The sequence below is a fragment of the Mus pahari genome, chromosome 2 (assembly GCF_900095145.1).
Source record: "Mus pahari chromosome 2, PAHARI_EIJ_v1.1, whole genome shotgun sequence".
Classification (NCBI taxonomy): domain Eukaryota; kingdom Metazoa; phylum Chordata; class Mammalia; order Rodentia; family Muridae; genus Mus; species Mus pahari.
The window spans coordinates 108,632,711-108,654,969 of NC_034591.1; the positions used below are offsets into that span (position 1 = coordinate 108,632,711).

A 22,259-nucleotide genomic window follows, 5' to 3' on the forward strand; every position below is an offset into this window, starting at 1 on the left:
AAAAAAAAAACAAAAAAAAACAAACCCAAAAACAAAAACTAAAAGAAGCTAAGCTGGCTAATTTGTGCCCATTCCAGGATGCCAACTCAGGTGGACCTTCCGTATCCATGGCTACCCACGGCGGTTGGGTGTGGCCCGGGACACTTTCTGTTTGGATCAGACAGGCAGACCTCAGAAGTTACCCCACCCGCCCTCGCCTTTGTCTCTTAAACTCCTCCCAGTTAAGTGTGTTGGCTTTGTCTAGAATTGGTAGCTTGCTGGGTTACCTGGGACCAGGGCACTTGTCTTCTTTCCTAAACCTGGTTTTCTCTCTTTGTAAAATAAAAGGAGGAGTGGGTGTGGCGAAGAGCAGCCATTGAAGGCCTCTGAAAGGCCTCTGCCTTTGCTAGGCGCCTAGTGTATGCAGGCTGGCACAAGTGCACTACATCAGCCAACCAATGACTCTTCCACTGGTCAGTTTTGTTTGACATTTTATCCAGTGCCTCCCAGGTCCCAGCCCCGCCCTTCCCAGCTTCTCTTGATTCTAAGACTCCTGGGAAGCGGATGTAACCCGGTGAGATTTCTGGGCTCCACCTTAAAAGATTTGAGTCAATAGGTCCAGATGGGTCTAGGTACTCACACTCTAGATTTGTCTCAGGGTTCTACAGACTATCAGGCCAAGAGCTGGCTGGCTGGAAGTGGCAGAAGCGGATGGAGTTCTCTGAGTTCAAGGCCAGCCTGGTTTATGTGATGAGTTCTGGGCCTGCTAGGACTACACAGTGAGACCATGTGTCAAAAAAAAAAAAAAAAGAAAAGAAAAAGAAAAAGAAAAAAAGAAACTGAAGACTGAGGTTTCTCAAACCGATCTTGAAACTTTGCCCAAAGTTTCCCAGTTCTGAACCAGAGTGCAGCCCTAGCGAATAGTAGGTTTGATGAGGCAGGACCAGTGGCAGGATCTGAGATGCATAAGAAGGCTTCCAGTCCAGGTGGAATACCCTTATCATGCATGTTCCAAGCACACAGGACTGGAGAGGGGGAGTGCCAGGAGAAAGCGGCGGTCCTGGGTCACTGAAAGGCGTCCCCACCCATGCAGGACCGGACAGAAAGGGCCGGTGATGCTTAGGTTCTGGGTGAGGTTCAGAGAGAGCTCTGCAGGAAGCTGGGCCTCAATGCCAGTTCTTGAGCCGGGGTTGACCTGGCTGCCAGGCAGAGCTTCAAGAAGTGAGTTGGTGGGGGCCACGCCTCCAAGGAATTTGCAGCAGTCAGGTGTGTCTGCATCCTGTGATGCTCTCCTAAGTGGTGGGTCCTGTGGAGGCAGTGCTCTGCCCTTGTTGGGCATCCCAAGGAGCTCAGCTGGGCTCACAGTGGAGAGACAGATGTCGGGGTTGCCCTGGGAGATGCCCTGTGCATGGGGAAGACACAGGTGACTGTGTCAACCTCCCGATACTCCTCACATGGATTTTAATGCTGAGTTTTTCTTCTAGCCAAGCAGTAGCTGGTGTTAGGCACCATCTTGTAGCCCTGGAAGCCGCTACCACCGCCACCCGCTGCACCAACGTCCGTCAGCCTGACAGAGTTAGATATGACTCCCGTGCACCCAGGTTTGCCATAGGAGTTTACTCTCTGCCTCTGGTGCCTACTGTATCCACAGGGTGGGGGTGTTAGGAGTGTCCCCACTCCCCCCACCTCCCTCCGGTTCCCCCTCTGGAGCACGTCTCCTGTGGCCATCCACCTTCGGCTTCCCGTGATAGAGTGTGGTGGGGCCGTGGTCTTGGTTTCCTCGACCACAGAGTGGGATTGTATCTGAATGCACTTCTGTGGCCCTACCATGCAGCTTCCAAGGGAAGTCCCTGGTCCTTGAGAAACCTTTGGGGAAAGACCACAGCAGGTTCACCACAGAGTCATCCGGAGAGCGAGCAACTCAGGGAATGCGTTGTGTGATAGAAATTGAAGCAAAGATTTGGGGCTCTCCAAAACAACAAACAAGACTGTTCATCTTGGGGAAGTTGTGCTCTGTGACCGGGAACAGGTTCCAGGTCATCCTTCCTCTCTTCTGAGCATATTCTAGGTGTCTGTCTGTCTGTCTGCCTGTCGCAGTGTTTTGCCCTGTGGCTCTGCAGGGCATGCCTGCCCTGAGCATCTGCAGGCCCCTCAATGCTCTTTGATGTGTTTACTGTGATTGACAGCAGGAAGCAGCTAGAACTCTCAGTGGGAGGGGCCAGTGATAGACAGCTGAGCACAGGCTGGTGGTGTGGTGAGAGAGGCCATGAGGCCATTGCCCCAGAGGCTGGCTGTCACAGTCTGGTCATGGTTCTGTTCATTACTCTTGGATGGACTAGTGTCCCTCATCAAGGGCACTCTGGAGCCAAGGTGTGGGGGTGTGGGGTGAGAAAGAAACATCCTTTGGAGGTCTTCTAGGGGGTGGGGTGAGGAAGCAGGTACAGTGTCTCCTTTGTTCAGAACAGAGGGTGGAGCTGGGTAGAGGGTGCCATGCTTTTAGGTCCACAGTCTGATTGATTGATTGATTGGGCCTTGGTGTGAGTGAGGAAGGACGTCCTTCCTGTGGGGGAGAAAGAAGCGTTAAAAGAGGAACACTGCAGAGAAGGGTGCATTTAAAATATCACCCAGACATTGTACCCACTGCACAGAGGGTAAGGCTGAGGCCTAGGGGCAGTGACTCTCCTGAAGTCACAGAGCGGAGTATACTGCCTGCTCTCCATGAAGCCAGGGCTTCAGACAGCATCAGTGATAACATTAGGGGGCTGGCAGTGTGGAGGGGTCACAAGGTGGCCTGACTGACCCTTGGGACTTCTCTTGCATTTTTGCAGAGAGAGGAAGACAAAAGAGCTCTGCTTCCCTTTCATACAAAGGTGCAGTGCAGCCTTGGGTTTCTGTAGCTTGAAAAGGGGGAAGTTTGTGGACGTGGTAGACGCCTTCAGGAGTAGTCCCGGCCTCCACAGTGCCTGCCCCAGGACCCTGTGGCCCTGGTGCTGGGGAAGTGACACTGCTGGAGGTGAATGACAGCCCTTTGGCTGGGTGAGTCAGTGCCTGGAGCCGGGGCCTGCTGACTCACCCTCCCCTGGCTCCTCAGCCGAGGGGGAGGGGAGAGGCGGAGGGGGGAGGGGCAGAGCTTGTCCACCTAGGCACTAAAGGCGACAGGTGGCTGGCCAGGTCAAAAGCTGGGCGAGGCGTCTCTGAAGCTTTGTGTACACAATCTCCAGTTGCACACACCCCGGCCCGGCTTCTAAGACGGGCCCTGAGCGCCCTGGAGACACCAGGGTGCAGTCATGTCTCCCTCCTTCCTTCTTCTCCGCCCCCATCAGTTCCCCCCTCTTTTCTTTCCTCCTTTCTCTACTCTCCTCCTCCTCTCCCCTCCTTGCCCTCCTTTCCTTCTTCTCTCCCCTCCCTTCCCCCCCTCCTCCCCCTCCCCCTCCTGCCTAGCTTTGTCACTACAAGCTGGAGGGCTGCCAAGTAACAGTGGGTGGCCAGGCCTTACTCCCCGGCCCCCCAGCCTCGGCTTTGGGCTCCAGCTCAGAGGGGAGAGGTCTTTCTTATACCTCTTTGCAGCCTCTTCTTACCTTGGGAGCCCCTCCCAAGGTCTTTCCTTTGAACTTTCCACGATTTTTTTGCTTTCCCACTGTCTCTGATCCTAGGGAACAATAGGATGACCCCATACCCAGACCAAACTAGTAGATGACAGGCAGGTGACAGATGGGGCTTCCTTTCCACACAGCCACCTCCTGACACCGGGGGTGTGTGGGGGAGAAACTGCTCCTCTGAGCCAGGCCTGGAGTCACGTTTTGTAGAAGGGTGGCCCTGTACTTTGGCTTCATCTCTGGAGTCTGGTGCTAGCCCTGTGCTGACGGACAGTCTTCTCCATATCCTCCCCCATATCGCCAGTGGTGGGCCTTAGGAAGGTAGGCTACCCATTGGTCCTTTGCACACAAAGCAGCTGCCAGACACCCCATCCCCAAAAAAGCGCTGCTCAGGGGGGCGGAGTGTAGCTCCAGGGTGTTGGGGTTAAATGACCAGAAGGTCACATAACACCCCAAGTAGGCCCTTCAGACTCACTGCCTGAGCTGGAAGGAGGGCTAGCCAGGGACTCAGGGATAGCTAGGGCTTGTAGATGAAAGGGTTTTCACCCCTTAGTGGGACGGTGGGGGTACTCAGGATAAACCTAAGTTTAAACCTAGCCTGGAGGTCCTGTGCCCACAGATACTGGAATCCTCAGGCCATCTGTTTATTTGGCAGGTCTAGTTTAGCTGTCTTTTAAGTTCTATTTATTTGTTTGTAATTTTGAGACAGGGTCTCACTATGTAGCTCTGTTTGGACTGGACCTTGCTGTGTAGACCAGGCTAGCTTCAAACTCACAGAGATCCACCTGCCTCTGCCTCCTGAGTGCTGAAATTAAAGGGGTATACTACTATGCCTGGAGATCTCTCTCTCTCTCTCTCTCTCTCTCTCTCTCTCTCTCTCTCTCTCCCTCTCCTTCTCCCTCTCTCTCTCCCTCTCCTTCTCCCTCTCTCTCCCTCTCTCCTCATTCTTCACCACTGAACCACCCCTTCAGGTCCTAGTATAACTGTTTCTGTGTATTCTTTCCCCCTTCCCTCAGAACTCTAGTCCCCAAGATCTTCTAGAGAGGTCTCAGCTTGATGGCAGTGTGGTGGAAAGCATGTACTGTCTGGATATAGATTCCAGCTGTGTGTGTTGCTGTAAACAGAACCCATACTGCTGATCTTCTCAGCCCCATAAGCTGGTAAAAGGTATTTAGTTTTGCAGGTTCCATCTGGAGATTCTCTGGTGTCCTGGGGAACCCCAGTGTCCTGGGTTCCGGGTGTAAGTCCTGAGAATTTGGGGCAAGAGTGTCCCTGCTCTGAGCCTCAGGCTTCAGAGGGTGGGGCTGCAGCCGGATCAGGAGTGGGATGCAGAGTCCCAGGTAGACAGGCACCCGGCCCAGAGATGGAAAGCTAAGATAACGCAAGTTCACTTTCACTCGGATGAGAGCAAGGCTGCTCATTGTCTTGTGCTCTGCTTCTGGCTAGTGAAATCGCCAGCTTCCTGGTTGACCTCATGGGGACAAGCCCTTGTGGCTCAAGCCAACGAGCCAAGTATATATATCCTGACAAGCCTCGCCCTACCTTCACTGGGGTTATGATGACTGCGCTGGGCCGTGGCCTGATTGAAGTGGACCTCGAGGGACCCAGACTGGGACACACACACCCTTTTTCTTTGTGTTTAGAGGACAATGTACTAGAGAAGTTGGGAACTTGACCAGCACAGTCCTGATCTCTTAAGACACCTTGGAGGATATGGTCTCGGGGGATCCCAGCCCCAGAGGCACCTTTGGTGTTGGGACCCTCGAGGTGTCCATTTTCCCTGCTTCCTGCTCCTCTGTTCCGCCTTTGCCTGCCAGACCCCTGGAGATGGTTCAATTGTCACACTTGACTTAGCCTCTTTGCACAAATAGATAACCAAAAGATGAAGGCCATTTTATGATTCAATTAAATGATTAAATCTGTATGTACTTAAAAAAAAAAAACAAAGGCTTTAAAAAATTAATTTCTCCTCCTTAATTTTTGTTTTTAGCCAGTCTCATGTAGCCCAGGCTAACCTGAAACTTACTATGTAGCTGAGGATGACCTTGAACTCCTGATCCTGATGTTTCCTCCTAAAAGCTGAGATTACCTGGCTCTTATGTTCTCTTTACAGAAGCATTTACACTGCTTAAAGGGCAGAGCTGCATTGTTAACTCAGCTCACTTGATTCAGTGAGCTTGCTAAACACTTCTAGGGCCAGGAATGGAACCTGAGCAGAACAGCATACTCTTGGCAGATAATTCTAGTTGATCATAGCCCTCCTACTCAGACATTACTAATGGATCCCAGCCCTCCTGCTCTTTGCACCTGGATGTATTTATTAGTCTGTAGAGACTGCAACAACGAACCCTTTCTGATCTGTGAGATGTTCTTGCTGACAGAAGCAGGCCCCCTGTGCACACTGTTTTATCTGTGCCCACAACACAGTCCCATGACCCCTGGTCCAGCCTGTCATGTCATGTGGCCCTTAACTTCCCTGTTCGTCCTTGAGTTTGGTTCCCTAATCTGTCAGCTGGCCCCGTGGCTTGTCTTTAATTTTTTTAAAATTCTGTTTATTGAGTGTGTATGGGTTTGTGTGTGCACAGATCACACTGGCTGTGTGAAGGTTAGAGGACAACCTTCTGAAGTCAGGTCACTCCTTCCATCACGTGGGTTCTAGGGATTGTGGCGAAGCACGTTTGCCCATTGAGCCATCTCATCAGCCTGTAGCTGACCTCCTCTTCCTCCTCCTCCTCTTCCTCTTCCTCCTCTTCCTCCTCTTCCACCTCCTCTCCTTCTTCTCTCTCTCTTTTTTTAAAAGATTTATTTGTTTATTATATGTAAGTACACTGTAGCTATCTTCAGACACTCCAGAAGAGGGAGTCAGATCTCGTTAAGGATGGTTGTGAGCCACCATGTGGTTGCTGGAATTTGAACTCAGGACCTTCGGAAGAGCAGTCAGGTGCTCTTACCCACTGAGCCATTTCACCAGCCCCTCTCCTTCTTATTTATTCAAAGAGTTTATTTAATTTTATTTTATGGGTGTGAGTATTTTGTCTGCATGCATGTCTGTGCACCACATGCTGGCCAGAGTGGGTGTTGGATCACCCGGGGACTGGAGTTACAGGTAGTGAGCTACCATGTAGGTGCCGAGACTGAACTAGCATCCTCTGGAAGAGCAGTAAATGCTCTTAACCATTGAGCCATCCCTCCAGCCCTGTAGCTGGCTTCTTAAAGGCACCAGGCTCTATTTTACTTGTGAAGTCGTAGAAATGGCATCCATAACTGTCACAAGTGGTTGAGAACATGGCTTTGGAGGTTTGGATGGACCTAGGAGCTATTCACAGCTCAGGTAGGCATCATGTGGCCATGACCAAGCGACTTCACCTCTCTGGGCGGTGCCATCAGTAAAGTGATGAGGCATGTTTGGAAGGGGTTAAAAATTGCCTGGGACCTTTGCATATTGCCGAGGGAACATGTGGGCGCCATTACGTGCAGCTCTTTCTCTTCCTTTATAATAATTTTTTTTTTTTAACATGGGTGAGTGTCTGCCTGCATGTCTGATGTGTCTCGTGCCCACTGAAGCCAGGGAAAGGACAGGAGGGAGCTCTTCTCTGGAGCAGACATGTCAGAGGGATCTAGCCACAGGAGACCTCCAGGCTAAGGTGTCTCCATGTGTGCAATGGGTGAGGGACCACCTCCTGTCCCAGTTTTGAGAGCTGCTCACACACTCACGCTGTACACAGAACATCTCCTTCCTCCTGCAGAGGCTCCCTCCCTGGGTGGCAGCCCCGTCTCTCACCAAGCTCTCTGTGGGGACATGCTGTGTGCTAGGCACTGGGGTGGGCTGGGGACAAGCAAGAGAGGAAGCAGATCCGTGCCTGACTCCTTGGTAAGAGATACTGAATGGTGGAAGCTCCAGCGATAAGAAGTTAATCATTTCTAGTGGGGGGTCTTTTGTTTGAGATGATCAAGGTTCCGCGGGGGTGTGCTAACTCTGGGAGCTGGGATTTGGTGCCCCCTTGTCTTAGAGTATAGAGGCAAATACTGGGGAGGGAGGGGCAGTTTAAGTCAACTTCAAGACCTGCCTGGCTGGTACATTGATGTCTGAGGGCCACAGGGGCTAGATAGGCCCTGGGAAGGAAGCAGACAGCAGCTCTCTCTGAGTCCCCAATCTGTGAGCTCTGCATCTGACAGGCCACTTCTCTGACCCAGCAGCCCTATGTATGTTCAATAGGCTCTTCTGATATGTACGCTGCTGTAGGCATGAAGGAAGATGGGGATTCTGGCTCCATCTGCCCTGGCTCCTGTGTGTAGCCTGGGGCAGGCTACCATTTTTCTATTCACCCATCTGCTTCTGTTGTGTGGGAACACATTAGAAGTCTCTGTGTGCTGTGGAGCAGCTCAGTGGTAGAGCATTTGCCTGGCATGTGCCAGGCCTTTGGTTCAAACCCCAGAACTACATAAGCCTGGTGTGATGATGGTGGCCTGTAATTCCAGCACTGCAAAGGGAAAGGTGGAGGCAGGAAGGGGGATCAGAGATGTTCAAGGTCATCTCTGCTACTAGTGAATTCAAGGCCAGCCTGGGACACATGAGACCCTGTCTTCCCCCTCTGCACACCTCCCTTCCTGTCCTCCAAAGAATGACAGAATGGGAAATAGTTCTGAAATAGGGTTAGCCTGCGTGCTAAAAAACATCTGATGTTTTTAACCTGGCCAGAGGGTGCCAAAGTACATCTGGCTGATGTCACTGGCCCCGGGGTCAGCCTGACTGTGTATGTGGCAAAACTTGTCAGTGATCTTCACGCAAGACAGTATTCAGGCACAGCCACATCTGGCTTGCCACCCCTGGAAAAGGGAGTTTTTTTCAGTGTGGGGAGGGACACTTAGACCTGGAGCTTATAACTCCATGCATTCTAATCACCTGTAGCTGTGGTAACCACGAGGACGCTCCCAGAATGAGAATAAGGGATCTACACCACTGCAGAACAACCCCAGGCAGGCCCTGAGCCAAGAGAAACAGCTCCTGGCTTGGAGAAACAGGCTGCAGGCAGATGGTGTGAAAGGGACTTGCTGTGCTGTGCTGTGCTGTGGCCCCGGGATCACTATGGGGGTGGGCTGGTCTAAGTGTGAGTCTATAAAGATGGACCCTAGGGAGGATGTCTCAAGAGGGCAGCTGGGCCAGCAGAGGGCTAGCAGGGGCAGACTCAGGGTCTGTGTGATACCAGCTCAGTCTAGTGACCTGGATTCAGAGTTAGCAGAGCCTTTCTCGTATCTCCCTGAGTGGATAGAGAAGACCTTACCCATAGTGACACCAGCTATTATTTTAGGGTGTGCTTGCTACATGCCACTTGCTGAGCTATTCTGTGCACCGCCTCATTTCTTTCTCTGTACCCCATGACAGGCACTACTGCTCCACACGTGAGAACATTGAAGACCAGAGAGGCTGAGAACTTGCCTAAGGTCGTTCAGCCCTTCTAAGTGGCTCTCAGCCAGCCCCTTTGTCAAGTCTCATGTTCCCTTTAGGGACCAAGCTGCTTCCACAGGTCCTGGAGCAGATGGCATAGGGTGTGAGAGGAGCTACAGCATTCCAGTGATCCACAAAGGGGGATAGGGTCTAAGGGTTTGCTTGAGACCTCGAAGGGCCAGGGGGTGGGGTGGGCCTTGGGTTTCCCTCTCACAATGAACGGAGAGAGCTGGGGTCCATTCTGAATGTGATTTTTAAGCTGCCTTCAGCTGCTGCATTAGAATAGACTGGGGGCAGCAGAGCAGCAAGGAGACCTATGAGGAGGCTGCTGTAGATGCCAGCGCTAGGGGCTGCTGGCTGAGAGAGAGAGGTTGCCATGGTGACAGGGACGTGGGGGTGGATGCCAAGAATGTGCAGAGTGGATCTGCAGGTCTTGCTGCTGGAATGGTATATCGCAGGGCCGCTGGTCAGGCACACGCGACGATCTTGGAATAAGAATGTAAGAGGAAAAGGGGCAGGCTGCCTGTGACTCTGCAGGACCTTCTCTGGATCCAGGGAAGTCCAAAGCCTGGGTGGTGCCCTGCTCCCATGACAGTAGCCCTGTGATTTCCAGTCAGCCTGAGGGTGGGAGGTGATGCTGAGGCAGGACCACCGGGCCCCGAGTTCCCCAAAGGCAAATGGGTTTGGACCACACTCTCACAGGTAGGATGGTGAAGAAGGATCAGCCTCCTGGATGCACCCGAGTGACTAAGGTGTCCCCATGGAGATCTCCCAGTGCCAGCCACAGGACAGACACTGCGCTGCCTCACTCAGGCCCCAACCACCATGGTTCAGTCTCAGGTGACATGATGATAGAGGGAGTCCTGAGAGTATCCAGGGATAGATTTCTTATGTACCAAATCAGTCTAGACACAGGGGTCTTTGGGAATCCTCTATACTCTGGGTTCTCTAAGAACAGACTTGTTAGTGGGTCTGGGGGCCCATAATATAGAACCTGGGCTGTCAGGACAGCAGATCACAGGGCATCAGAATATGGCTTCTTATAGGACCAGCCATGGCCAATAGCTGACAGTGAGGCAAGAAGACCCTTGTCCCCCTCCAATCCCTCCCTAGTGCTGGAGGCTGCCTCCTCCTCCTCCTCCTCCTCCTCCTCCTCCTCCTCCTCCTCCCCCCCTCCTCTCTTAAGTTTAAAGGCTAGGCTGACCTTGTAAAGTCTCAAGGACTGAGACGTGTCCAAAGGGTGGATCAGCCCTTCTCTGTTGGAGGCTCCAGGTCATTCTTGAGCGGACCCTTCCCTGGGAGGGAGTGGAGTCCCACATCCTCCAATTATGCGCCCACCACAGGCCACAATGAGCTGTTGAGATAACCATCGGGGTCTGCTGACCTGCTGCAGGAACAATGCTGGCTTCCCGAGCTGTTTTCACAGTGGCCACAGACCTGCAGAGCCATGAGGCCCCGGGGGAGCCGCAGAGAAAGGCCATGCGGATGCTCCCCCAGACAGAGGAAGGACTCCGGGGTCTGCCCAGTGGCTCCAGGAAACCTTTCTTGGTCTGCTTACTGCCAGATAGTGAAACAATTGGGGTCCCCCACCCCAAGCCAGCCAGTGAGAGGAAGGAGGTGTGGAGGAAGCAGAGTTATTGAGCACCCCCCTCCACAGGGACCTGGCATGTCATTCTTGTGTACTTTAATGTCTCTGTCAGACACACTGAGACTTAGCGCAAGGCCTCACCATATCCCCTTGGGGCTGAGGTTCTGTTGTCTCACTGTGTGCTGGGCTTCAGCGGTATAGCAGGACAGATCCTTCTCTCCACAAGCCAATGGGCTGGCTGTGGGGAAGACAGCAGCTGAGTTCCTGTTCAGGTAGGGTTGGCTGTGTGTGGCAAGACAAATGCGGCCAAGCAGGAGAAGTACTCTCCCAGAGGGCATGCCCTGGGGACAGCGTGCCCTGCATGCACGACAGTCGCTGCTCAGATGAAGAACACAGATTCTGTGTGCTTCAACCTTCCAGTTTTTTTTTTTTTTTTTTTTTTTTTTTTAGATAGGGTTTCTCTGTATAGCCCTGGCTGTCCTGGAACTCACTTTGTAGACCAGGCTGGCCTTGAACTCAGAAATCCGCCTGCCTCTGCCTCCTGAATGTACCACCACGCCCGGCCAACCTTCCAGTTTTGTAAGAGAACTTGAGATTTTCCTTTTTTTTTTTTCCCTCTGAAATCTGATACACAAACAAAAGATGTCCTAGTCTATGTGGCTACCTTTGCGGTTGCTCTTTTTATTTTGCAGATAGGGAAACCAAGGCTCAGAATAGAGCAAGAAGGGCCACTCGCTTTGGGTGCCCCTGGGCCAGCCTTATCCCGCGGCCCTGTGCCATGCTGTGTGTATGTCCGTGCACACAGGGCCCTGACTTGACACAGGGCTCTAATGTGCATGGTTATCTTTATGTGTTCTTTGATGCATGGATGGATGCTGACCACCACTGGGTGGGAGGATATTGCCTCTCAGCTAAGCTTCAGAGACACAAGGGGACACCAGGAGAAAATGGCAAGTATCAGCTGGTGCAACCCTCCACCCAGGGTGGGGTCCAAGCAGGAGGTGCCTGAGGGGACCCTGAACTGTGCCAGGGGCTTAGGAGGCCTCCTTATGTCTGAGACCAGCTGGTGCCAGAGAGCAAGACCCCCATTTGCCAGGATCCATGTGTTTAGCCTGGAGTCAGAGGGACTGAAGAATGGATACTAAATAGCAAGCCCTGGTTCACAGTCTGGGCATGGGACCCAGGCTTTCCTTGCCCCTTCCACACTTGCTTGGCCCCTGCATCGTATCCTCGGCTGCCACAAACATCCTTGTATGATTCTGTATAAGAAAGCCTTTTTTTTTTTTTCCTGCTACAAAACCATTCTGTAACTGTCCATTTTCTATACTCTAATGGTGAAGCCTGTTTTCCCAGTACTGTGCCCTGTGCAATCCTATCTTCCTGCTTCTCTTCTTCAGCTGGGAACAGGTGCCTCCTGTAGGCCGCACTCCACACTAGGTTCTGCCCTGAGGCGTAACTGAGACGTCGTGAGTTGCTGGTTTTTTGTGCAGACTTCAAATCGGAAAAATGTCTGTCAGTGTGGAGAGCTGCAGACAGGCTCTCTCTCCCCTTTGGAAGATGGGGAACTGTCCAGGGTACACAGGCTGATGTTTGGGGATGACAATCCTGGGCCACCAGTACTTCCGGTTTAGCTGGTGCCTATAGAAGCCGGTTGCTTCCATAGGTTGCAGGTATTTCAGACCTGAATATTGAGATCCTTGGAATCTAGATGGCTTCTTTGATGGGCACTGATGGAGTGACAGGCTCCCGCTGAAGCCTGGGGAGGTTGGAACTGGTCTTAAGTCACTAGGGAAGGCCTTATCACCCACATTGTTCTTCCTCCAACAGAAAACGAGGAGATGGCCACGAAGGAGAAGCTGCAATGTCTGAAAGACTTCCACAAAGACATCCTGAAGCCTTCTCCAGGGAAGAGCCCAGGCACACGGCCTGAAGATGAGGCGGACGGGAAGCCCCCTCAGAGGGAGAAGTGGTCCAGCAAGATCGACTTTGTGCTGTCTGTGGCCGGAGGCTTCGTGGGTTTGGGCAACGTCTGGCGTTTCCCGTACCTCTGCTACAAAAATGGTGGAGGTGAGGCTGGGTCCTATTGAAGCCTGGGGTCGGAGGGTGAGAGGTCTTTTCCTAGCCTGTGTCCTTTCCCAGTCCAGGTAGGCTCTGCCCAACTGTACCTCAGACACAGGGTCAGCATGCCTGAGAGCAAGGTGGTGTTATGCCAGCCTCCGGTCCTTTTGAAGGATCCTCTGGTTTGCCCTGTCTGACCCATTGCCCCTCAGCCTCAGATGTTCATGATCTCCATTCCTGTATTTCGTCATCTCTGAGCGCCTCCAAGCCTTCCCTTTCGCCATCTTTGATACCGATTTTGACCTCACCCTATGTATTCCCCGAAGCTAGTTCTGTCTCTTTCTGTTAAGTGGCACACCAGTATCATTTGCCATTAATGCAAAGGGAAAAGGTGACACAGGGCATCCATGTTCTAGCTGTGGTTGGTTTGTTGGGTTTGGGTTTGAACTTGTGTGTGTGTTGTGTCTTCGGTGTCCAGGTGAGGCAGTACCAGCTTAGAGACAGTTCTCGCTGGTGCAGAGTGGGACCAGAGGGGAAGAATGTAGGTGGCACCCACCTGCCACATGACTGTAAAGGCAGGCATACTCCCTGCTGCCCTGGGAAGAGAGCCACTTTTTTGAAGAACCCTCTCTTAGTGCTTGGTTTTTTGACCTCTTGTAGGTATCAGACCCCTGGGAACACTGATGAGTGTCTTAGATGCTTCCCAGAACAAAGCAAATAGCCTAGACCCAAGGTGCCCACAATTTCACATGGTTTGTTCTCCCGCTGAAGCCATTAGTGTACAACAGGTAGGACCACCCTCTCCAGATACTTTGCTCTCTTCCTCCCCCTGGCACCCACCACCAGCTGGAGATAGCCACCTCCTGCCTTCCACCCAACCTGCTTCTGGACTTTCCTGGCTGCCAACCCAGGCTAGCCTGTGGCAGATGGGCGAAGCTCCAACCAGGAGGTAGTGCTGTACCTAGGTCTAGCAGACCGAGCAACCTCTATTGGGAAGGATGCTGCGGAGAAGGCAGACAGGTGGCAGGCATAGGCACAGCCTGATGGCTTGAAGAAGCTGGTAGATTTACAGATTAGTGGGTGGGGTGGGTAGGCAGGCCTGGAGGATCTTCAGCAGAGTCCGAGTTTGGCCTTTGTGCTTACAGCCCTAACTCCTCTGATACCTTTGGTTGGGAGGGCTTGGGAGTGAGCGCCTCACCAGCCATGCCATGATGGGCACAGCCTCACCCTCTCTCCTTTGCTCATTGGCAGGTGCGTTCCTCATACCGTATTTTATTTTCCTGTTTGGGAGCGGCCTGCCTGTGTTTTTCTTGGAGGTCATCATAGGCCAATACACATCAGAAGGGGGCATCACCTGCTGGGAGAAGATCTGCCCTTTGTTCTCTGGTGAGTATGTGGCTGGGGTCATCAGGGTCTGTAGGCATTGGGACTGCCAGATTGTTTTAAGTGGGTTTTTTTTTTGGGGGGGGGGGGTTATCAGATCTCGCCTGCATCAGTGCCAGATCCAGAGCAGCTCATGTTGTCTGACACCGACACTGAGGAGCAGGGGAAGGAAGGGAGATACAGCAGGTTCCTGATTATTTTGAAAGTCCCCTTGGGGTCTCTGTGGGTGTTTGGAGGAGTGAGCTGGCTGCTGTCTTAGGATGCAGGAGCCTGGAGATCTGGCTAGGTTCGGGCCTTGCTTCCTCCTCCTTGGGGTGGTTTTAGGGAAGTTATTGAGCCTCAGATTCTTCAACTAGAAAACAGTATTCTCACTCTATGGAGTTACTGTGAAGACAGAATGATAGCAGATCTTTCTATTCATGTTTCCATCCGTTCATCCTATTTCTATCCACCTACCATTCATTCATCTGTCCATTCATCCATCCATCCATCCATCCATCCATCCATCCATCCATCCATCCATCTCTCTATTCATCCACCCATCTTTCCATATTCCTATCCATCCAAGTTTCTATTTATCCATATTTCTATCCATCTGTCCATCTATATTTCCATCCATCTTTCCATCTATCCATCCATTCTTCCTCCATCTCTATTCATCTACCCATCTTTTCATATTCCTATCCATCCAAGTTTCTATTCATTCATTCATTCATTCATTCATTCATTCATTCATTCATTCATTCATATTTCTACCCATCTATTTATACAGCGGCCCATCTATTTTTCCATCCATCTCTCCGTGCATGTTTCCATCCAACCATCCAATTGCACAGTCAGTGTCCTGATCCCACTTCTTCCATTCATCCTGTGACTCCTCCAGCTGCTATTTCTCTAACCATTCAGTCACTTGTCCCTTTATCCAGTTGCTCCTTCATCCTGTGACTCTCTCCTGCTTACAGTTGAGATGGCCCCTTTGTCCCACAGACTGGGCACATCAGTGCCTTCCCGGTTGAAAGTGGCTTCTTTGTGACATGTGTCTATTTGCTTGTCCCATCCACAGGCATTGGCTACGCATCCATTGTCATCGTGTCCCTCCTGAACGTGTACTACATCGTCATCCTGGCCTGGGCCACATACTACCTATTCCACTCCTTCCAGAAGGATCTTCCTTGGGCCCACTGCAACCATAGCTGGAACACACCACAGTGTATGGAGGACACCCTGCGTAGGAACGAGAGTCACTGGGTCTCCCTGAGCACCGCCAACTTCACCTCACCTGTCATCGAGTTCTGGGAGTAAGGCTACATCATGGGAGGGAGGAGTGGCGTGGGCAGGTCTAGAGAGGACAGTATCTCACTCTGTGATTGTGCCATACCCTGTCTCTGGAAGGAAGGGGAGGACACACAGCTATAGCACACTCTGTGCCTTTGTCTTGTATGAGCTAGAGTTGAATCCCAGTTTACCTCCAAATGGCTATTTGATTTTTGTAGGGAAGTCACCCTACTTCACCTTTGAGCCTCAGTTTCTTTAACTGTCAGATGAGGAAAATGTATCATTCTTCCATGGGATTCCTGTTGAGAGATGTACAGGTATTTGAAAATTATAGTTTTCTTAATGTATTTTGGGAAAAACATCCTTTATCACACAGAGAAAAATGCATTTATGTAGTTATGCAAATGAAAAGGTGAGTTGATAGCAAAAATATATATGTATCAGTTAGCTCTTAGTGTGTAATAACCATCTCCAAACATGGTGGTTTTAACCAAGTCCTTGTTGAGCTCATGACTAGTTGCTGGAAGTCTGGGCTGTGCTCAGTTTGGTCTGCTTTTGATGTGTCTTGTAGATAGTCCTTTTGTGGTCTCGAAAGGGAGCGAGCGTTAGGAGTAAGTGGCTTATGTGACCTCATCCCTTAGTCTTCCCCCTTTGGCTTGCTACAGGCCACTCATGAGCAATAGGTGGGCAAGTCCCAGCATGTATTAACGGCACTGTGTTAACGGCATTGGGGTAATTCATGAACTTGCATTTCAGGGCATCCTTACAGCTCATGGAAGTTGATTAGAAACCCCCAAGTGTATCACTCTCCCTGTAAGCATGTGCTTCTAACTTGGGGTGCTCAGTCAGGGGTGACCTCTCACCTCTGAAATGACTGGGATGAGGCCTCATGGGTAGCCAGGAGCCAGGGGAGAGGAAGGTCTAGCCCAGACTACCACAAGATGAGAATCCCTCTCCTTGGCTTCAAGGAAGCCAACCTAGGGACCATCAGGAGCTGTACTGTGACTCCTACAGGGATGAGTCAGATGTTCTCATCTGCAGGAGGCCTTGTTTGGGTGGCCTCTGCCATGCCTGGGCCTTTTGTACTACATTCCCAGGCAGGGCCCTAGGCTTTGGGGACTTTGGGTCTCCTGGTGTGTATATTTTCCACTAGCAAACAAAGGGAGTGTTAAAAGCATGTTCCCCAACCCTGTTCCCCACCCTTTAGATAGTTGAGTTTTTGAACAAAGGAATGTTGGCATTTCACTCTTTTCTCTTGAAGGGGCCCAAGGCCACAACCCCTGGCCTTTCTGTACTGTTCTTGGCATGGCTTGGACACCGGGGCTGCCCCTCCCAGGCCTCTGGCACCTGGCCAGCTTCTGAGGTATCTGCTGAACCTCATTACCTTCTGAGTTTGAATTTGTGTTCTGTCACTTCTGTCTTGGGCAGATGTGGTCTCTTCTCTGGGCCTCAATGTCCTTTACTTGGGATGGTCATAGTATGTCCTAGGGACCATCCTGCAGCCCTACATGGCCGCCCTGAAAAGCTGCTCCTTCACTTCAGGGTGTTGTTCATGTCTTGTCATCATTGTGATTAAACATCCTTTCTAGGGCATTTAGAATCTGTATGTAACCCCTCAAATGCCCGCAGGCTCTGGTGACAAGGGAGTCACATTCTTTTCACTTTTGCCTGGTACCTGCTATTATGACATGAAGGAGGTCTTGGAAGCTCAGTGCTCTGCCCAGACATCCCCAGCCCAAGTCCATTCTAGCACCCCTGTGTCTTAGAAGCCTCATGGCTTTTGTTCCTCATCAGGAAAACCCCTGGTTCTGCAGGCTCTTGTGCAGGCTCCTCTGTGATGCCTATGGACATGCTTTGCTCCATGAGTGCTGACTTCTGCCCACACCAGCCTGCACAGGCTCTGGACCTGACTTTGAATTCTAGAAGAACCTCTGAAGAATTCCTTAGCATGAGCCTGGGGTCCACTGAGCAGAGCTACTGAGCAATCTGAGGTGAAGACCTGGCCAGCTTCTTGCTGATCCTGTGAGCAGAGGCAGTCAGTGGGCAGGAGCATCAGCAGATCTGTAGGGCTTCCTGCTTCCAAGACCCTACCCTTGTGTTGGGTTTGGAACAGTAGAAAGGAAGGCAAAAGGGTGAGAGCAATGAGCTATTTCGAGGCAGAGGCTCCTGCAAAGGACAAAGAATATGGACTCAGTTCTCTCCTTACACTTTTACATGAGTCTCAGGGACTGAACTCGGGTTGTTAGATTTAGAGGCAAGTGCTTTTCCCCAGTCAGCCCTAAAACTAGCACCTGAGATTGCTTACGTAGGTGAAAGAGCAAGGCATTGTGGGAAACTCTCACATTTCATGTGCGGTTCACTGGCCCTCCATCATGCATGGCAGGATCCAGCCACCCTCCCTGTGCACACCGCACCCCTTGATGGACCCTATATTGCAGGTAAAGGACACTCGTTGGCTTCTTGCTTGCTCTCTGCCTTGTCCTTGAAACTCTCGTGCATCCCTGCTAAAGAGCCACCTGTCTTCCCCATGTTGTGATCTTGCCCTGCCAGGGAGGAGTGCAGTGCTGCTCACTGAGCTGGCCCAGGTTCAGGCAGCCTTCTCTGGTTTCTTATGCAGATCTTAAGGTCTGGCAGCCAAAGAGGGGTAACAGGCTTGGTGGGAGCAGAGTGCCCCCTCCCCCAGTTTCTAGTCACTGGATGACTGTCAGCTACCCTGCCGCCCCTCCCATCTGCTGGTTACCAAGGAGGCAGGGAAGACCTCAGAGGGGAACTCCCCTCCCCAGTGTGACTGAAGTGTCCCAGCCCTCTGATGTCAGGGCAGTTGGAATGCCCAGCCTGAGTCCCCTTATGCTCTGTGAACCAGAGTTTGCTCAACCCCAACACTCACATCTGTTCTCTGGCATTAAGGAACCTGGATGAGTTTTGGTTTTAGGGTTCTGGGGAGCCAGCATGGACACAGGTCCACTCTTAGTGGACCTTTTGTCTGTGTTCTACCCCTCCTCCCACACCCGTGATACAGGGCAGGCCCTGGAGCTGAGTCCACGGTCACAGGTCACATGGTGCACTGCCGCCTATATACATGCACATCTGTGTTTCCTCAGTCTCTGGTCGGGCGTGGACTCCCGTATCAGGAGTCTGTATCATAGACCGACCCTGCCATACTTACCTGTCTGTAAAGCCAGGAACAGCTCAGCCTCAACAGCTCAGATTCCCACGAGAATCCAGGAGGCTCCAGAGACTGACATTTTATATTGACATTAGGGTACGTTTAGTGGCTGCATGGTGGGGTCACAGAGCTTCTGCTCCTGTGGCTCCATCCCACACTGGTCCTCACCCTCTGAGGTCACCTCTGTCTCTAAAACTCCTGCTTCCCTCATGGCCTTAGAGGACAGGCAGGGCCAGGTCTGGCCAAAAGCCCTTCAGCAGGCTGGAGCCAGGCCTTCCTCAGAGGCTCCTGCAGAACCCCCTGGGAGCCCAGCATGGATCATTAGATTCTATTAGAATCAAAGAAATGAGTCATATTTGCAAACAAACTCTGCTCAGCCAATCTTCCTCCATAGCTGTCGGAAGGAGGAGGTGGTGGTGCGGGAAGGGCCGTGTGGGGGCCCCATGCTCAGGCGGACGGACGGCCCTTTTATAATTGTTCCCTCTGCCAGTCTCCAGGGGACTGCTGCAGCCAATAAACGGCTGGCCTGCAGTCAAAAGGAAACGATTTGGCCCACTCCGAGGGCGAATTTACATCTCCAAGTGCTGACTGGACGGCAGCAGGGCAGCCGGCTGCAAACACATGTCCAGCCCAGCCACTCCTTTTTAGTTCCCGTCCTGGCAAGATGTAGCCCTTTTTTTCTTGGAAAATATCTGCAGCTTACCTCTGGAAGATAGTGAGGAGCCCAATCCTGGCTTGAATCACACTAGGGACATCAGAAAGAAAGGAACCATCTCCAGGCTTGATGACTGACTGCCTAGGGTCAATGAGAGGCTGAGCCTCAGTTTTGCCCAGCTACCAAATGGCTCTAATGAATTCCCTCACCTAATGTCAGGTGAGCTCCTTCATGTGCCAGGTGCTGTGGTTGGAACAGATACAGGTCCTGTGTACACGGAGCTAGCTTGCTAGTAGACAGACACGTTAACCATTCAGCAAGTATGATCCTAATGGAAAAGCTCTCACTGCAGAACTAGTGCTAGGGAATGGGAGGGCTGGGGTGCTCGTGAAGGAGGGTGTCCTGGGGAGCGGTGCCTCAGTTAGAGCCCTGGAAAGAGGCTGTCTGTGAATGGTGGGTGGAATTGTACAGCTGAGGAAGCCACTAGTTCCACAGTTCAGGGACCACACACAACTCCCTGAGGATGAAGTCAGGGGCCGGGTGAGGGAGAGAGGCAGGCACAGAGTCTGGCTTCCTGTGTTTGCTGTCTGATTCTTCTTGTTATGTACTCTCCATATTCTTTCAAGCATATAGCTTTGAGTGGAAGGTAACAGGGACCAGTTAGGATGGAGGTGGGAAGATGTGGTGCCAAGGGGGCATGTGAGCTGGCATGGCAGATACTGTGGGGTCCCTCTGACAAGCGTGGAAGGAGTTACTGTAGTGGGTGGGTGGGGGGTTGTGGTAGGGCCTGAGCAGGGTATTGTGGCAGGATGAAGGAGGCGCCCGAGAGTGCCCCGTGGCAGTGATCCCTTAGGCACAGCACCACGCAGTTTACTTAGCCCTGTGCTCAAAGCTGTGAGAAGGCCCAGTGGATCCATGAGTCCCCCTTGTGGGGAGCAATACAGAGAAGACTAGGGGAGGGTCCCTGCTGGCATTCAAGTGGCTGGCTACTCTCCAGCTCAGCTCTGCCTGGGGCTTTGTCAGGACAGTGTATGGTATACAGCCCTGGTATGCTATGTGAAACCTGAGGACAGACCGGTACTATTTCAGTATTGCATAAATTTAGGGGAGAGAGGCAAGAGGATCAACCATTTAAGGCCATCCTGGGCTACATGAGACCCTGTCTCAAAACAAACAAAAAAACCCACCACCACCACCATCCAACTGTTTAAATATGTTTAAATATGTCTATAAAGGCATATCACAAACACACAGCAAGAGAGCTGCATTTATTGCTGAGTCCCTGTCCCCAGGTGATGCTTACTTGCTTGTATATATTCAGTTTCTATCACAACGCCCGTCCTGTGCAGATGTCCCCTGCTCTGCTGGCTCTCTCTGTCCCCCCAGGGTGTTATATTGCTTTATCAGCACATCAGGAACTTGACACTGGTCTGTTGGCCGTGTGGCATTCCAGTGTGCCTGCCCCAAAGCTTTCTGGACCCTACAGAGGGGCACTTTGGTTCATACTCTGTCTATGAGCCCCCATGCTAGAAGAATAATAGAAGATGGTCTTGGAAATGGAGTTATCGAGTCAGGGAAATGTACCTTAAAATGTCACTCGATGTCATCATGAGTGTCATCATGAGTCCTATAGGAACTGTCCCCAGCAGCAGAGGAACAAAGGACTTACATGCTCGTCTTAGCTGCCCAGAGCTACTCTGCATGATGGTGCCTTGCAGAGTGGGCAAGTGTTGGGCAGCTGGCTTGCCTAGCAGGGTGGGGAGAATGGATAGCGAGGTGCTTGTGTCCTGGATGGGGCAGTCAGGACCAGGAAGATCTGGCTTTGGAGTCTTGAGCTTCTTGAAGAATTGCCCCAAAGAACAGAGACATGGTTTCATGGCCAAACATCAGCTGAATAAATGGCTGTCAGCATGTTGTCCATGGAGTGGTCGGAGCCGGTGGGAAGAAAGCAGGCTTCAGCAAGTCACCTGGAGCAGCATCAGTGGTGGAGGGCACGCCTGTGGAGGGCAGGCCAGGGAGAGGGCTGTGTGTGAGGGTGTGGAATAGGGCTACATTTTTCTCTCCCCATGTGGCCCATTCACAGAGAGCGCGTGGGCTGTTTCTCCCCGCGCTTTGAGCTTCTGTGGCTGGCACCCAAGTGCTGAACGTTAAATGGGAAGGGCTTTTTGTTCTGTGGTGCGTGCTGCCAGGTTTCAGCTTGGCAGGGGCCCAACTGGACGTGATTGCCCGTTAGCCTGCTTTGTGAAGGTACCCCATGATGCTGCCCCGAGGCACCAGATGATCCCAGCTTGTAGTGGAGACTGGAGGCCCCTGTATTATTTAAAACTGTTTTTTATGTCTACAGATGTTTTCCGTGTGTGTGTGTGTGTGTGTGTGTGTGTGTGTGTGTGTGTGTGTGTGTGTGTGTGTGTGTGTGTGTGTGTGTGTGTGTGTGTGTGAAGGGGGTGGGAGACAGAGACAGGGAGAGGGAGAGTGTGTGTGTTACCACTTGTTTGCCTGATGCCCCTAGAAGCCAGAAGAGGGTGCCATGTCTCTTAGAACTGGAGCTACACATGCTTGTGAACTGCCATGTGGGTGCTAGGAATCAAACCCAGATCCTCTGGAAGTGCAGCCAGTGTTCTTAACCTTTGAGCTAGCCCCCTAACTCCTGGAGGCTCTTTAAAAGTAGGTGCTATCAGACCATATTTTTGGGCGTGGTGGCACACGCCTTTAATCCCAGCACTCCGGAGGCAAAGGCAGGCAGATTTCTGAGTTCGAGGCCAGCCTGGTCTACAGAGTGAGTTCCAGGACAGCCAGAGCTATACAGAGAAACCCTGTCTCCAAAAACAAAACAAACAAACGGACAAACAAAATGATCAGACCATATTGCAACACAGTTGAGAGAGATGTGGCTTTGGAATCAGGCAAGCCCCTGGAGTTTTAGTGACCCTGAGATGTGGGCAAATGGACCCTCCAAGCCTTGGTTTTCCCATCTATGAAATGGAGTTAGTGAATGAATGAATGAGATAATGGCACACAGTCAGGCTCTGAAGGCTTCTGTTTCTTGTGTGAGGGTCACACACCATTTTAGCTACATGGTGAGGGCACTGATGTCACTGTGAACAGCAGGATAA

General features: G+C 51.8%; 1 protein-coding gene across 2 annotated transcripts in view; it reads left to right on the top strand.

The window, feature by feature from the left end:
• Nucleotides 1-22,259, top strand: part of Slc6a6 (solute carrier family 6 member 6) — a 75,054-nt gene that overhangs the window by 26,496 nt on the left and 26,299 nt on the right. The window contains exons 3-6 of one of the 2 annotated variants that reach the window (XM_029535398.1): nucleotides 1,464-1,580; nucleotides 12,437-12,676; nucleotides 13,919-14,053; nucleotides 15,114-15,348. In XM_029535398.1, the coding sequence (XP_029391258.1) occupies nucleotides 1,562-1,580; nucleotides 12,437-12,676; nucleotides 13,919-14,053; nucleotides 15,114-15,348 (629 nt within the window). In that variant the 5' untranslated portion in view covers nucleotides 1,464-1,561. The remainder of the gene's footprint in view (nucleotides 1-1,463; nucleotides 1,581-12,436; nucleotides 12,677-13,918; nucleotides 14,054-15,113; nucleotides 15,349-22,259) is intronic. The other variant, XM_021188845.1, reaches the window with a different exon arrangement.